Below are 14,021 nucleotides of genomic sequence, written 5' to 3'. Positions count from 1 at the left end.
GGAGGGAGTGGCGCATGCGCATACGCCACGCGAGACCCGTTTGAACGGCGCCGGATTCGAAACGGTCAGAGCGCGCGGGGGAGTAGGTTGGGGGAAGTGGGTGGTTGGGAGGGAGGGGTTGGGTGGGGGGAGTGGGTGGGGGGTTGGGGGAGTGGGTGGGTGGGGGGTTGGGGGGAGTGGGTGGGTGGGTGGGGGGTTGGGGGGAGTGGGTGGGTGGTTGGGTGGTTGGGGGGAGTGGGTGGGTGGGGGGTTGGGGGGTGTTGTGGGGGAGAGGGTGGGGGGTGTTGGGGGGGAGTGGGTGGGTGGGTTGGTTGGGGGGGAGTGGGTGGGGGAGTGGGTTGGGGGGTGGGTTGGGGGGGAGTGGGTGGGGGGGTGGGTGGGGGAGTGGGTGGGGGGGGGTGTGGGTTGGGGGGGAGTGGGTGGGGGGGGGGGAGTGGGTGGGGGGGGGAGGGTGTGGGGGAGCGAGTGGTGGGAGCGGGGGGAGGGTGTGGGGGAGCGGGGGGAGGGTGTGGGGGAGCGGGGGGAGGGTGTGGGGGGAGCGGGGGGAGGGTGTGGGGGAGCGAGGGGAGGGTGTGGGGGAGCGAGTGGTGGGAGTGGGGGAGGGTGTGGGGGAGCGAGTGGTGGGAGTGGGGGAGGGTGTGGGGGAGCGAGTGGTGGGAGTGGGGGAGCGAGTGGTGGGGGAGGGGGTGGGGGGAGCGAGTGGTGGGAGGGGGGGAGGGGGAAGTGGTGGGGGGAGCGAGTGGTGGGAGGGGGGGAGGGGGGTGCAGGGGGAGGGGGGGTGTGGGGGTAGGGGGAGTGGGGGGGGTAGGGGGAGGGGGGGTGTGGGGGTAGGGGGAGTGGGGGGGGTAGGGGGAGGGGGGGTGTGGGGGTAGGGGGAGTGGGGGGGGTAGGGGGAGTGGGTGGGGGGGGTGTGGGGGGACTGTGGTGGTGGGGGTAGGGGGAGTGTGGGTGTGGGGGGACTGTGGTGGTGGGGGTAGGGGGAGTGTGGGTGTGGGGGGAGTGTGTGGGGGTGGGGAGTTGGATGGGATGGGTGAGTGGGGAGGGGGTGGAGTGGGGAGGGGGTGGGGTGTGTGGGGGTGGGATGGGGAGGGGGATGGGTTGGGGGTGGGATGGGATGGGTGTGGTGAGTGAATGGGATGGGGAGGGGGTGGGGGGATGGGGAGGGGGTGGGGGGATGGGGAGGGGGTGTGAGAGTGGGGGTGGGTGTGGTGGGTGAGTGGGATGGGGAGGGGGGTGGGGGTGGGTGTGGTGGGTGAGTGGGATGGGGAGGGGGGTGGGTGAATGGGATGGGGAGGGGGGTGGGTGAGTGGGGGTGGTGGGTGAGTGGGATGGGGAGCGGGTGGGGGTGATGGGGGTGGGTGTGGTGGGTGAGTGGGATGGGGAGGGGGTTGGGTGAGTGGGATGGGGAGGGGGTTGGGTGAGTGGGATGGGGAGGGGGTTGGGTGAGTGGGATGGGGAGGGGGTTGGGTGAGTGGGATGGGGAGGGGGTTGGGTGAGTGGGATGGAGAGGGGGTTGGGTGAGTGGGATGGGGAGGGGGTTGGGTGAGTGGGATGGGGAGGGGGTTGGGGAGTGGGATGGGGAGGGGGTTGGGTGAGTGGGATGGGGAGGGGGGTGGGGGGATGGGGAGGGGGGTGGTGGGGGATGGGGAAGGGGGTGGTGGAGGGATGGGGAGGGGGATGGTGGGGGGAGGGGGAGGGGTAGGGGGTGGTGGAGGGATGGGGAGGGGGATGGTGGGGGGAGGGTGAGGGGGAGGGGTAGGGGGTGGTGGGGGGATGGGGAGGGGTAGGGGGTGGTGGGGGGATGGGGAGGGGTAGGGGTGGTGGGGGGATGGGGAGGGGGGTGTGGGGGTGGGTGTGGTGGGGGAGGGGGTGGGTGTGGTGGGGGGAGGGGTAGGGGGTGGTGGGGGGAGGGGTAGGGGGTGTGGGGGGGAGGGGTAGGGGGTGGTTGGGGGGAGGGGTAGGGGGTGGTTGGGGGAGGGGTGGGGGTGGTGTGGGTGGTGGGGAGGGTAGGGGGTGGTTGGGGGGAGGGGTGGGGGGGAGGGGTAGGGGGTGGTGGGGGGGAGGGGTGGTGTGGGTGGGGGGGAGGGGTGGGGGTGGTTGGGGGGGAGGGGTGGGGGTGGTTGGGGGGAGGGGTGGTGTGGGTGGGGGGGAGGGGTGGGGGTGGTTGGGGGGAGGGGTGGTGTGGGTGGGTGGGGGGGAGGGGTGGGGGTGGTTGGGGGGAGGGGTATGGGGAGGGGTGGTGTGGGTGGGGGGGTGGGGGTGGTGTGGGTGGGGGGAGGGGTGGGGGCGGTGTGGGTGGGGGGAGGGGTGGGGGCGGTGTGGGGGGGGGAGGGGTGGGGGCGGTGTGGGTGGGGGGGAGGGGTGGGGGCGGTTGGGGGTGGGGGGGAGGGGTAGGGGCGGGTGGGGGGAGGGGTGGGGGTGGTTGGGGGGAGGGGTGGGGGTGGTTGGGGGGAGGGGTAGGGGGGTGGGGGGGAGTGAGTGTGGGTGGTTGGGGGGAGGGGTGGGGGTGGTTGGGGGGGAGGGGTGGGTGGGGGGGAGGGGTGGGGGTGGTTGGGGGGAGGAGTGGGGTGGTTGGGGGAGGGGTGGGGGTGGTGGTTGGTGGTGGGGTGGTTGTGGGAGAGGGGTGGGGGTGGTGTGGGGGGGGGAGGGGGGAGTGAGTGTGGGTGGGGGTGGTGGGGGGGAGGGGAGGGGGGAGTGAGTGTGGGTGGGGGTGGTGGGGGGGGAGGGGAGGGGGGAGTGAGTGTGGTGGGGGGGGAGGGAGGGGGAGTGAGTGTGGGTGGGGGTGGTGGGGGGGGGAGGGGAGGCGGGAGTGAGTGTGGGTGGGGGTGGTGGGGGGGGAGGGGAGGGGGGAGTGAGTGTGGGTGGGGGTGGTGGGGGGGGAGGGGAGGGGGAGTGAGTGTGGGTGGGGTGGTGGGGGGGAGGGGAGGGGGGAGTGAGTGTGGGTGGGGGTGGTGGGGGGGGGAGGGGAGGGGGGAGTGAGTGTGGGTGGGGGTGGTGGGGGGGGAGGGAGGGGGGAGTGAGTGTGGGTGGGGGTGGTGGGGGGGAGGGGAGGGGGGAGTGAGTGTGGGTGGGGGTGGTGGGGGGGGAGGGGAGGGGGAGTGAGTGTGGGTGGGGGGTGGTGGGGGGGGAGGGGAGGGGGAGTGAGTGTGGGTGGGGGTGGTGGGGGGGGAGGGGAGGGGGGAGTGAGTGGGGTGGTGGGGGGGGAGGGGAGGGGGGAGTGAGTGTGGGTGGGGGGGAGGGGAGGGGGGAGTGAGTGTGGGTGGGGGGAGGGGAGGGGGGAGTGAGTGTGGGTGGGGGGGGAGGGGAGGGGGGAGTGAGTGTGGGTGGGGGTGGTGGGGAGGGGGGAGTGAGTGTGGGTGGGGGTGGTGGGGAGGGGGGAGTGAGTGTGGGTGGGGGTGGTGGGGGGGAGGGGGGAGTGAGTGTGGGTGGGGGGGAGGGTGGGGGGGAGGGGGGAGTGAGTGTGGGTGGGGGGAGGGGGGTAGGGGGGAGGGGATGGTGGGATAGGGGGAGGTGGTGGTGGGAGGGGGGTAGGGGAGGGGATGGTGGAGGGGGGAGGGGGATGGTGGGAGGGGGAGGGGGTGGTGGGAGAGGGGGAGGGGATGGTGGGAGAGGGGGAGGGGGTGGTGGGGAGAGGGGGAGGGGGTGGTGGGATAGGGGGAGGGGATAGTGGGAGGGGGTGGTGGGAGGGTGTAGGGGGAGGGGATGGTGGGAGAGAGGGAGGGGGGTGGAGGGGGGTAGGGGGAGGGGATGGTGGGAGAGGGGGAGGGGGTGGGGGAGGGGATGGTGGGAGGGGGATAGGGGGAGGGGGTGGTGGAGGGGGGGAGGGGATGGTGGGAGGGGGGAGGGGATGGTGGGAGGGGGGTAGGGGGTGGTGGGAGGGGGGTAGGGGGAGGGGCTGGTGGGAGGGGGGTAGGGGGAGGAGAGGGGGAGGGGATGGTGGGGGGAGTGGAGTGGGGGAGGGGAGGTGGGGGGAGTGGAGAGGGGGAGGGGATGGTGGGGGGGAGTGGAGAGGGGGAGGGGATGGTGGGGGGAGTGGAGAGGGGGAGGGGATGGTGGGGCGAGGTGGAGAGGGGGAGGGGTTGGTGGGGGGAGTGGAGAGGGGGAGGGGTTGGTGGGAGGGGGAGGGGGCGGTGGGGGGAGTGGAGAGGGGGAGGGGGCGGTGGGGGGAGTGGAGAGGGGAGGGGGGTGGGGGGAGTGGAGAGGGGGAGGGGGCGGTGGGGGGAGTGGAGAGGGGAGGGGCGGTGGGGGAAGTGGAGAGGGGGAGGGGGCGGTGGGGGGAGTGGAGAAGGGGAGGGGGCGGTGGGGGAGTGGAGAGGGGGAGGGGGCGGTGGGGGGAGGAGGGGGAGGGGCGGTGGGGAGTGGGAGGGGAGGGGCGGTGGGGAGGGAGAGGGGAGGGGGGTGGGGAGTGGAGAGGGGGAGGGGGCGGTGGGGGGAGTGGAGAGGGGGAGGGGGCGGTGGGGGAGGGGGCGGTGGGGGAGTGGAGAGGGGGCGGGGCGGTGGGGGGAGTGGAGAGGGGGAGGGGGCGGTGGGGGGAGTGGAGAGGGGGAGGGGGCGGTGGGGGGAGGGGGCGGTGGGGGGAGTGGAGAGGGGGAGGGGGCGGTGGGGGGAGTGGAGAGGGGGAGGGGGCGGTGGGGGGAGTGGAGAGGGGGAGGGGGGGGTGGGCGGTGGGGGGAGGGGGCGGTGGGGGGAGTGGAGAGGGGGAGGGGGCGGTGGGGGGAGTGGAGAGGGGGAGGGGGCGGTGGTGGGGGGAGTGGAGAGGGGGAGGGGGCGGTGGTGGGGGGGGAGTGGAGAGGGGGAGGGGGCGGTGGTGGGGGGGAGAGGGGAGGGGGCGGTCGGGAGGATGGAGGGGGGGAGGGGCCGGTGGGGGGGGAGGGGGGCGGTGGGGAGGGGCCGGAGGGGGGGGTGGAAGGGGGGTCGGGGTGGTGGGGGGTTGGAGGGGGCGGCGGGGCGGTGGGGGGGTTGGTGGGGGCGGTGGAGGGGGGCGGCGGGGTGGTGGGGGGGGTGGAGAGGGGGCGGGGCGGTGGCGGGGGGCGGGGCGGTCGGGGGGATGGAGAGGGGTGGCGGGGCGGAGGAGACAGGGGGGAGGAGAGGGGTGGTGGGGGGAGGAGAATGGTGGGGTGGCGCTGTGAGGTGGCAGTGCTAACCACTGCTGCTGTGCCATAGAAATGCAAGTCTTTTTTTCCTACTGTCTTAGTATGATGCTGAGGAACAACCAATTGTATGTGCAGGGATGGGCAAACAAATGTTGGCCAAGTCAGCAATACCCACATCCTTATTATTTTTGTCACATGTATTAGGGTGAAAATTATTATGTCTTGTATGCTATAGAGTTCATAGAGCACATAGGGGAGAATGAAAACGAGTGAGTGCAGAATATAGTGTTATAGTCAAAGCTAGGGTGTAGAGAAAGATCGACTTAATGTATGGTAGGTCCATTCAAAAGTCTGATGGCAGGGAAGAAGCTATTTTCGAGTTCTCGAATAAATTGAAAAGATGTGACATGGCCCAACCCCAATCTTTCCTTTTTCATCTACAATTTTTTTTAAGGCCAAATAAATAAAACACATGGAATGGTCATCTTTCCTGTGAATAGTATTTGGGAATCCAGTTGCAATTAACTACATTAATAAATAAAACAATCCCTACAATTGTGAAGGGATGGCTAAATTGAATGTAGGGACTTAAAGCGAGATGGAATTCACTTCCAGGATTGGTGGTTGAGGTAGGTAATGTCAACATTCAAGATTGGTTAGGTAGCTGAAGAAAATGGGGTTGAAGTTTAATGGGAACAGATGGATAAATATTAGTTGGGATATTTTCTGTGTGGAGCATAAATGCCAACATGGACAGATTGGGCCGACTGGTCGTCTTCTCATGTGATTTCTGTGTATTTCCTCCTTAGAATATCCACCTTCCTATTCCTCTCCCTTCCTTTAAGACATTGTTTAAAATCTTCCTCTTTCATCAAAGTTTTGGTCAGGAGTCCTAATACCTCATTATCTGCCAGGTATGAAATATTGTTTGATATGTTCCTGTGAAACACCACAGGATGTTTTATAGCAATAAGTATGCTATATAAGGAAGAAAGCTGCATCCGATGTTCTGAAACTCAAATCAATGAGGCCAGAGATTCTGAGTAATAAAAATGTGCTGATGGGTATAATTAAATCAGATTATAAACATGTGTTTCGGTCACTGAGGCCTTAAACCTAATCTCTTCAAGGTGATCCTAATGTTTGCATTAAAATTTTGCAGGATGTCTAATCACAATTAAGTTGCTGCTTTCCTCAATTTTTAGAAAGTTTCAACAATACATTTTTGCTAAAACAAATAGTCTGGATATCCAAATTTAAATGCCTTTGGACTACAAGAACGTTGATTGAGTCAGGCCCACTTAATTGTACATACCAACCATCAACATTTGACTGCTGCTCAAAAGAAGGGGGAGTGGCAATTGTTTAGCAAGAACAAAATTAGAAACTACTCTTGGTTGACAGCTGCCTATTTGAAGGCTGTTGAGGCATGCACACTTTGTGTTTCTGAACTCAGTTCCATTTCTATCTAAATGAAAGAAAATCATAGTGAATCTGAAAACCATCGAGGAATTTGACTTGGAATTGTACTTTGTTACGTTGTGGCATACCTATTGTGAGTTTTGGAAGACTGCAGAGTAATGAAAAGGAAATCGACTAGATTAGAGTAGTTTAAAGAATTTGTCCAAGATTGCAGAGCAACCTAAGAACTGGGAGGAGTCTTCTTTCAGTAATTTATATAAAACTATTGATATAGCGGTTGCTGAGATCGTGTCTGAAAGATGCCAAGTCACGAACTGAATGAAGAAAAACAAGTTTGATGGCCAATATTTGTTCCTGAGCTATCATCACTAAAACTGATTATCTGACCATCGAATTTGTTATTAGTGGATTCTTGCTGTGTGCAAATTGCTGCCTCATTTCTTATTTTACAACATTGGCTACAGCACAAAAGTACTTAATTAATTGTGAAGCTCTTTGAAGACATCCTGAAATCTGGAAAGGTACTCGGGAACAAACAGGAACTGAGAGTACCCAACCAATGTTTGAATTCCATGTGCAAATAAAACATGGTGCAGAGATGCCGACGTTGGACTGGGGTAAACACAGTAAGAAGTCTCACAACACCAGGTTAAAGTCCAACAAGTTTATTTGATAGTAAACCCACAAGCTTTTGGGGTTTGTCCCTTCGGCAGGTGAGTCCTGACGAAGGGACAAATCCCTTAGTTGACTCACCTGATGAAGGGACAAACCCCGAAAGCTTGTGGGTTTACTATCAAATAAAACACCCAAAGCATTATACTAGGGTGGCTGGAAGAGCTTACTGAAAAGTGCAAGTTATGTTTTTCAATATTTTATTTGCACTGTAAATAATGGGAGTAATTTTAACTAGTGGAAGCCTTGTAGTGTACCTTGTAGTATTCTTGCCTCTGAGCTAGAACATCTAGGTTCAACTCCTATGCCAGACTTTTTGGCTAGGGAGGTGCATTCATAATGTATCAATCTGTAAATGCTTCCGACATATGCCAATAGCAGGTGGTAAGAATGGGAAGGATTCTTGGTCAGCTATTTGATGGAAGGAAATTGGAGCCTGTACCATCACTATCTATAGATCCAGTCTACAATATGCAGCAAACATATATGTTGCAATAGTAACCCAGACTCTTGAGGGGAGCAGTTTGATGGAAGGTTGGGGTGGAATCAAATAGGTGCCAACTGCACAGGTTTGATTCCCGTTCGGGCTGGGGTGTCCTGGCTCTGTGCCCTACCCGTGGTGGGAGTTGTTGCACTATGGGTTAGACCTGTCTTCAGGCAGAGAACTTGAGGAAAAAGTAGAAATCTGAACCTAACCCAGCTCTTAGTAAACTGATGAGATCTGATCCATCAATTTCCTACTGGGAGTGTTGGATTAAAACGGCCCACAAGCAGCAGATAGCCAATTGAGACTATATTAGGCTGCACTGACTGGGATTTTCCAGCCTGCGATTAAGCCCCCTGCAGTGGCTGAAACACAACCAGAGAATGGAAGTTGTTTCCTGGCAATAGCCACAGGGTGCCAGTGCGCCATTTCAATATTTAAACACTCGTTCAGTGTCCCTACCCCAGCTGACTTACAAATGGCCACAGACCACCATGCAGAAGTAGTCTGGCAGCTGTGATCACTTGTTTTCTGAAAGATTTTCAAAATGCTGACAGTGTTTTCTCCACCTTGAGGCACCCTTTCTCTCCATTACCTGCATTGCAAGTTGCTACTGGAGGATTTTCTACTGGCCCTCTGGTAATGGAAGCCTGCCCCATTGCTTAGTTGAATGGCAAGAGTGGTCTCTAGCCATTAATTGACCAATCGTTGGGCATGTCACACACATGACATGATGGGTCAGAACCTGAAAATGATCTCTCTTTTGGTGGCCTGAGCCAAAAACAACCTGCCTCGGTATGTAGATTAGTCGCTGCGATTTTTTTCCCACCGAATGTGCAACTGTGCAATCCCAAAAAACAATCAAATTAGAGTTGGAGTGGGTTTGCTCCTGGGGCTGCTCTCGTGTACCTCCCAGTGGTTGCTCATGGAATACCAGTGGCAGACTTCTGAGAGGCAGGAAGCCTGCCTATTTTCCTGGTAAGGGATTGCAGGTGGTGCAGAGAGATTACATAGCATAAAGCTAGATTTTTTTTAAATGAAAGGAACTGTATTTTAATGAGTTTATCCTAAGGAATTTTTATGTAGTGAATACCAGAATCAAAAACTACGTCGGTAGTTTTTAAAACAAAAAATGTTTGCAGCTTTGTAAGCAATGAGTATTTGATATAATTGCCAACAAGATTGGTTAAGTTGAAGGACTGCACGTTTGATCTGGCTGCTTAGATTCAGTTTGACAGAAATCCTTTAACAACCTCCAATATATTTTCAGCCCAAATTACAATTTCTATAATTGATAGGTTTGTAAGTATTGGGCGTAAAATGCAATTTTCAAGCTGAGACTTGAGCAGCCTGTTGTCAGCATGTTATCATAGAAGTCACTTAATGTTTGTTGAACCAGGACATGCCATATCCACAGTACTTTAATGTATGAGAAGTGTTCTGAGCATTTTGATGTTCTAAATTTCTGAAGATTCCAAGCCTGGATTTTTACTGAGTTGTGGAGACTCTGGTGATTTTTAAAATGGCAGGTGGGTGCAAGTCCAGCCCCAGTACCCAACAGATCCTATTGCTGCCAGTAGGAGAATGGGGGCAGGATTTGATTCCCAAATATGGGATTCTTGAACTCAGCAGAGCCACTTGAATTCAATGGATTACCAAACCTGGAAATTTGTTGAATTCCTTTCTGTGTGAACTAAGCTCAGCCAAAGTAGGAGTAGGATACTACATTTGACTTCACTGTTTCTAGGTTAAGGAGGGGAAAAGGTTCTTTGTATCCAGTAATCTCTATTTGAAATGCAGATGAGTGGATGTCAGGTGAGCATTGAATTAGATTCTGTTATGGTGATACTTGCAGTTCAGGTTCACGTGTTATGGAACCTGAAAGAGATGAGGGGGGACTGCTCACTATCATTGGTGTCACAGCTGGAAATCACTGGGGTGAGCAAACAAAATTAGCAACAAAAATAATGTGCGGCAAAATTTTCAAATTGAAGTGTCATCCTCATTTCTTAACAAGACCTAGCATTTATATAGACCTTTAAATGTGGTAAAATATTAATTAAATTTCATACTGACAATGAAATTGAATCATTTATTTAGAGGCTTGGGAGGTGACTAGAGTGTATCTAGGATCAAGTTGGCTCCAAAATGGCATGTGTGGTAATGGTAGTTTGGAACGGAGTCAATCCCCCATGAGGCAGATTCAGTAACCTGATGTCTGAGCTCTTCAGGCTTTCAGTACTTAAGGGTTTGATGAATGACCAGCCAGCCTGGATCATTGATAAGATTTAGGGGAACAAATTTGCAAGGTCTGGGATTCTCATCACTTGGCTTTAGATGACTGCAAGCCAGTGCCATAATTAGTCGGTTTGTCCAGCTGGACAAATGCGCTGTGCTGATGCATACCACACATTCAAGTTCAAGGCAAAAGAAAAGTATTTGATTACTCAAACATGTTCTATTTTAAAAAGCAATTAACTAAATAGTATATTGCTCATTTAATCTGAACAGTATAGTTTTACCTGGTTAAACTTCAGTCTTTGCGTACAGGGATCACCTAATAACTATTGTAATCCAAATACACATGGCAAGGGATGCAAATGTAAAAGTTTGTTATGGAATTCAAGCTAAGAATTTCCTACCTAAAAATAAACTGGTTGGAGTGTACTGGCGCAACAGAAGTATGATCTCTACCTGGAGTATAGTAACTTGACAACTTGATAAAAAGTAGGTAGACATTTACTCGTAATGACACTGTTTACAAATTAATAACAATGAGACTGTTTAGAGTGCCTAATTACTACCAGTGATGCAATATAGCTTTGTTTTTTCTAAATGATGATAAATGTCAGAAATGTTATTGACATATATTGAGAAGACAAATGACTTATTCATTTAATGACTTTCACATCTACAGAGCATCCAAAGTGAGTTGGTTTTGAATTGTACACATTGATTATCTGTACAGCTCAATACCACAAATAGTAAAACAGACAAAGCTTTGATAGTGTTGGTTGAGTGATGTTGGCCCAGGACTCCCTACTCTTGAATAATTCCACAGGATCTTTCACATTCATATGAATCATCAAGGTGTAGCCTTGGTTTACCATTTCCTCAGGAAGAGGGTAAAATCCGAGTGCTGTCTCTACTGCACTGAAATATCAGCCCAAGATATGTACTGGTGTTGTGGAAAGGGATTGAAACCCACAATCTTTTGTGAGTGAAAATGCTGCCAACGAGCCAAGTTGGAACTTGGTGTTTACTATTGTATTTGTATTTAATTAAGGTTTGATTTGCATTTTCTTTTTACAAACTTTTCTATCTTCACTTAGGTTGGTTGTCCTGTTAGTAATTTATTGAACTACCGCTGAAGGTTGAGCAAGTTTCTATTGCAGTGATGCCGTCAAAAAAATTTGTCCTTAAGGTAAGGGTAATTACATTTTCCTTGAATTATATTTTTTCATGTATAATTTTGCTGTTATACTGTTATATAAAATCACTTCTTTGAGTAGAGACTGTTTAGTTTATAGTGGGCAGGGAAGAGGGAATTGCTGATAATACCCACATACACATGGAATGGAGTAAAGGGTTACTGCGCATGACTGAAGGAGCCTCTTGACATAAAGACTGAACTGTGAACTTAGATTATCTCCACTGGGGGCTGACTGAGGCTGCCAGAGACTTCTTGAGTTAAGCACAATATTTGCTGTCATAAAGGAGCTACTTTGTTCAATGTTCCTATGCAACATGGAAATAATTCTCCCCCTCTTCTTGAAATTCTACTCCAACATGAGTCATGATTTCATGAGTAAAGGGTAAGGGAAAAGAACTGGAGGGTTAAACATATTATTTTTCCCACCTCATCCTAGCAAAAAAAAGCTTTTCATTATAGAAAATGTCACATTTTAAAAAGGTTGCATAAAAAAGTGATTGCAGTTGTTTTGAACTAATTTCGGCCTTTAGTTCTCTGTTAAACTGAATGATTCATCCTGGACGTAGTCCCATTGGTTCTAATAACTGCCAAGCAAGTCACCCAATTGGCAATTGTTCATGTTTAAGGCCAAACAATGGAATTGCCAATTATTCTGCAACTGGGGGCAGGAGCATCACTGCTAATACTGTAGTGAGATTTTGTATGGCTGCTGAGAATTAAATTGAATACACAGCACAGAAACAAATCATTCAGTTTAGCCAGGCCATGTCAGCGTTTGTGCTCAGTTCGAGCTTTATCCCACCCTTCTTTATCTAACATATATTCCCTTCTCCCCCCCTGAGCTTATCTAGCTTCTTAAATGCTTCTACGCTGTTTGTTTCAACCGCTGTCTGTGGTCGAAGGTTCCTTGGGATAATTGAGTGTAGTACCCAAATTAGATTACTGGCGTTGAGAAAACGGCCCCCAATTAAGTTCTTAGACTCATAGAATTTCTATAGTGCAGAAACAGGCTGTTTGGCCCATTAAGTTGGCACCAACAACAATTCCACCCAGGCCCTATCCCTGTAACCCCATGTATTTACCCTGCTAATCTCCCTGACACTAATGGGCAATTTAGCATGGCCAAACCACTTTACCTGCACATCTTTGGACTGGGGGAGAAAACTGGAGCGCCGGGAGGAAACCCATGCAGACACAGAGAGAACATGCAAGCTTCACACAGACAGTTATCCAAGGCCAGAATTGAACCTGCTTTCCTGGTGTTGTGAGGCACCAGTGCTAGTCACTGTGCCACCTACTTGGGCGTTAGGGCTGAGAAGGACCTGAAGTGGGAATCCTGGCTACTTGTAGTGGCCACAGATGTCACAGGCTTGGAAGATGCTGTTGAAGGAGCCTTGGTAAGTTGCTGCAGTCCATCTTGTAGATGGTACACACTGCTACCAGTGTGTGTCAGTGCTGGAGAGAGTGAATGTTTAAAGTTGTGGATGGGGTGACAATCAAGTGCATTCCTTTGTGTTGTATGGCATCAAATGTCTTGAGTAATATTGGAGCTACACTCATTTAGGCGAGTGAAGAATAATCCATCACACTACTGCCACACTAAGTCCAAATGAATGAACCCCTGAGACATATTTTATGACAGGACCAGGTGTGATGCTGGAGTTAGCATCAATCATTTAAACAAATTGAAACAATACTAACATCTTTGTGGTCCTAGCCCACTACAATCCTGAATTTTCTATACTTGTGGCAGCTGATGTATTTGCAGCAAGACTGGGAGGGAGCAGGGTTATTTCACATCCAAAGTGATGGCAAAAGGAATCCCGTTTACTGTATGTCCAGGTCATTCACCAAGTCTGAACAGCACTGTGCTTTATCAAAAATAAGCCTGGACCTGGAGTTTAAAATTGAGGCCAATCATAAGCCATTACTAACTTTATTGAAAACAAAAGAATTCACAAAGGTGCCATCAGGATTCAGCGATTCTGACTTGGTCTAATGTGATATGACACTACTATGGAGTATGTTTAGGATAAATATAAGACTTTGGCTGACGCATTGCCCAAGATACTGGCCACTTACCTGACACGGTAAAATAAAACCTTCATAGCAGAAGTTGAAGCTTTCACAGCATTGACAGGAATAAACCAGAAGTTGCGTGAATTTGATGCAGCCAAAAAGCAAGAGAAACGCATCTAGATTTGTACGGGTACCCTGGATAAATGGCCATAGTACATTCCAAGCCACCCTGTCTTGTGGCAATATTTCAAATGTATCATAAATGACCTTCTGGTATATGATGCAAGACTGAGGTTAGAACAAGCTCTCTGCTTGGAGGTCTTCCAAAAGATCCACCTTGTTATCACCAAGTATCAAGCCAGGGATCAACAACCAGTATAGTGGCTGGCGATTTCATACTCTATCAAAGAGAGGGTCTTCAATCATGTCACCTGCGCTATTTATGAACAGGAGCACAAGGAGTGACTTCTGCCCTCTTCCTTCCCATCCAGGCCTTGGGAACAACATGGCAAGGATTTGTTCGACTCTAAAGGGAAAATGTTTCTTATTGTAGTAGACTATTATTCCCACTGGATAGAGGTGCAAAAGCTTACGTAGCCTCACCTCTGAAGCTGCTATTAACTTCTTGAAGAAAATGTTCTCTCCACATGGCGTTCCAGACTTTTTTATCCCTAATGATGGACCACAATTTGCAACATGTGCTTCTAATCCTGTGCAGCATTGTCTGAATTTGTGCATGCCCTCAGTCTAACAGAGAAACTGAGTGAGGAGATACATTATAAAAGCCTTACTGAAGAAGAATGGCAACTTAATTCATTCTGCTCCGGTATCTCTCCATATCATGACACAATAGGTTTGCCCCATTTGAGCTTCTGATGGCCCACAGGCTAAAGGTACA

The 14,021-nt window shown here is 53.1% G+C and overlaps 1 protein-coding gene across 1 annotated transcript in view; it reads left to right on the top strand.

The window, feature by feature from the left end:
* The first annotated feature begins 38 nt into the window (after positions 1-38).
* slx4ip (SLX4 interacting protein) overlaps positions 39-14,021 on the top strand; it is a 114,224-nt gene continuing 100,241 nt past the window's right edge. Inside the window, 2 exon segments of the mRNA XM_080199722.1 lie at positions 39-64; positions 11,004-11,095. Of these exon segments, the coding sequence (XP_080055848.1) occupies positions 11,069-11,095 (27 nt within the window). The 5' untranslated portion in view covers positions 39-64; positions 11,004-11,068.

This window comes from Carcharhinus amblyrhynchos, chromosome 12 (genome assembly GCF_965287045.1).
Source record: "Carcharhinus amblyrhynchos chromosome 12, sCarAmb.v2.hapA, whole genome shotgun sequence".
In the NCBI taxonomy this organism is placed as follows: domain Eukaryota; kingdom Metazoa; phylum Chordata; class Chondrichthyes; order Carcharhiniformes; family Carcharhinidae; genus Carcharhinus; species Carcharhinus amblyrhynchos.
This window is presented reverse-complemented; position numbering and strand designations above follow the sequence as displayed.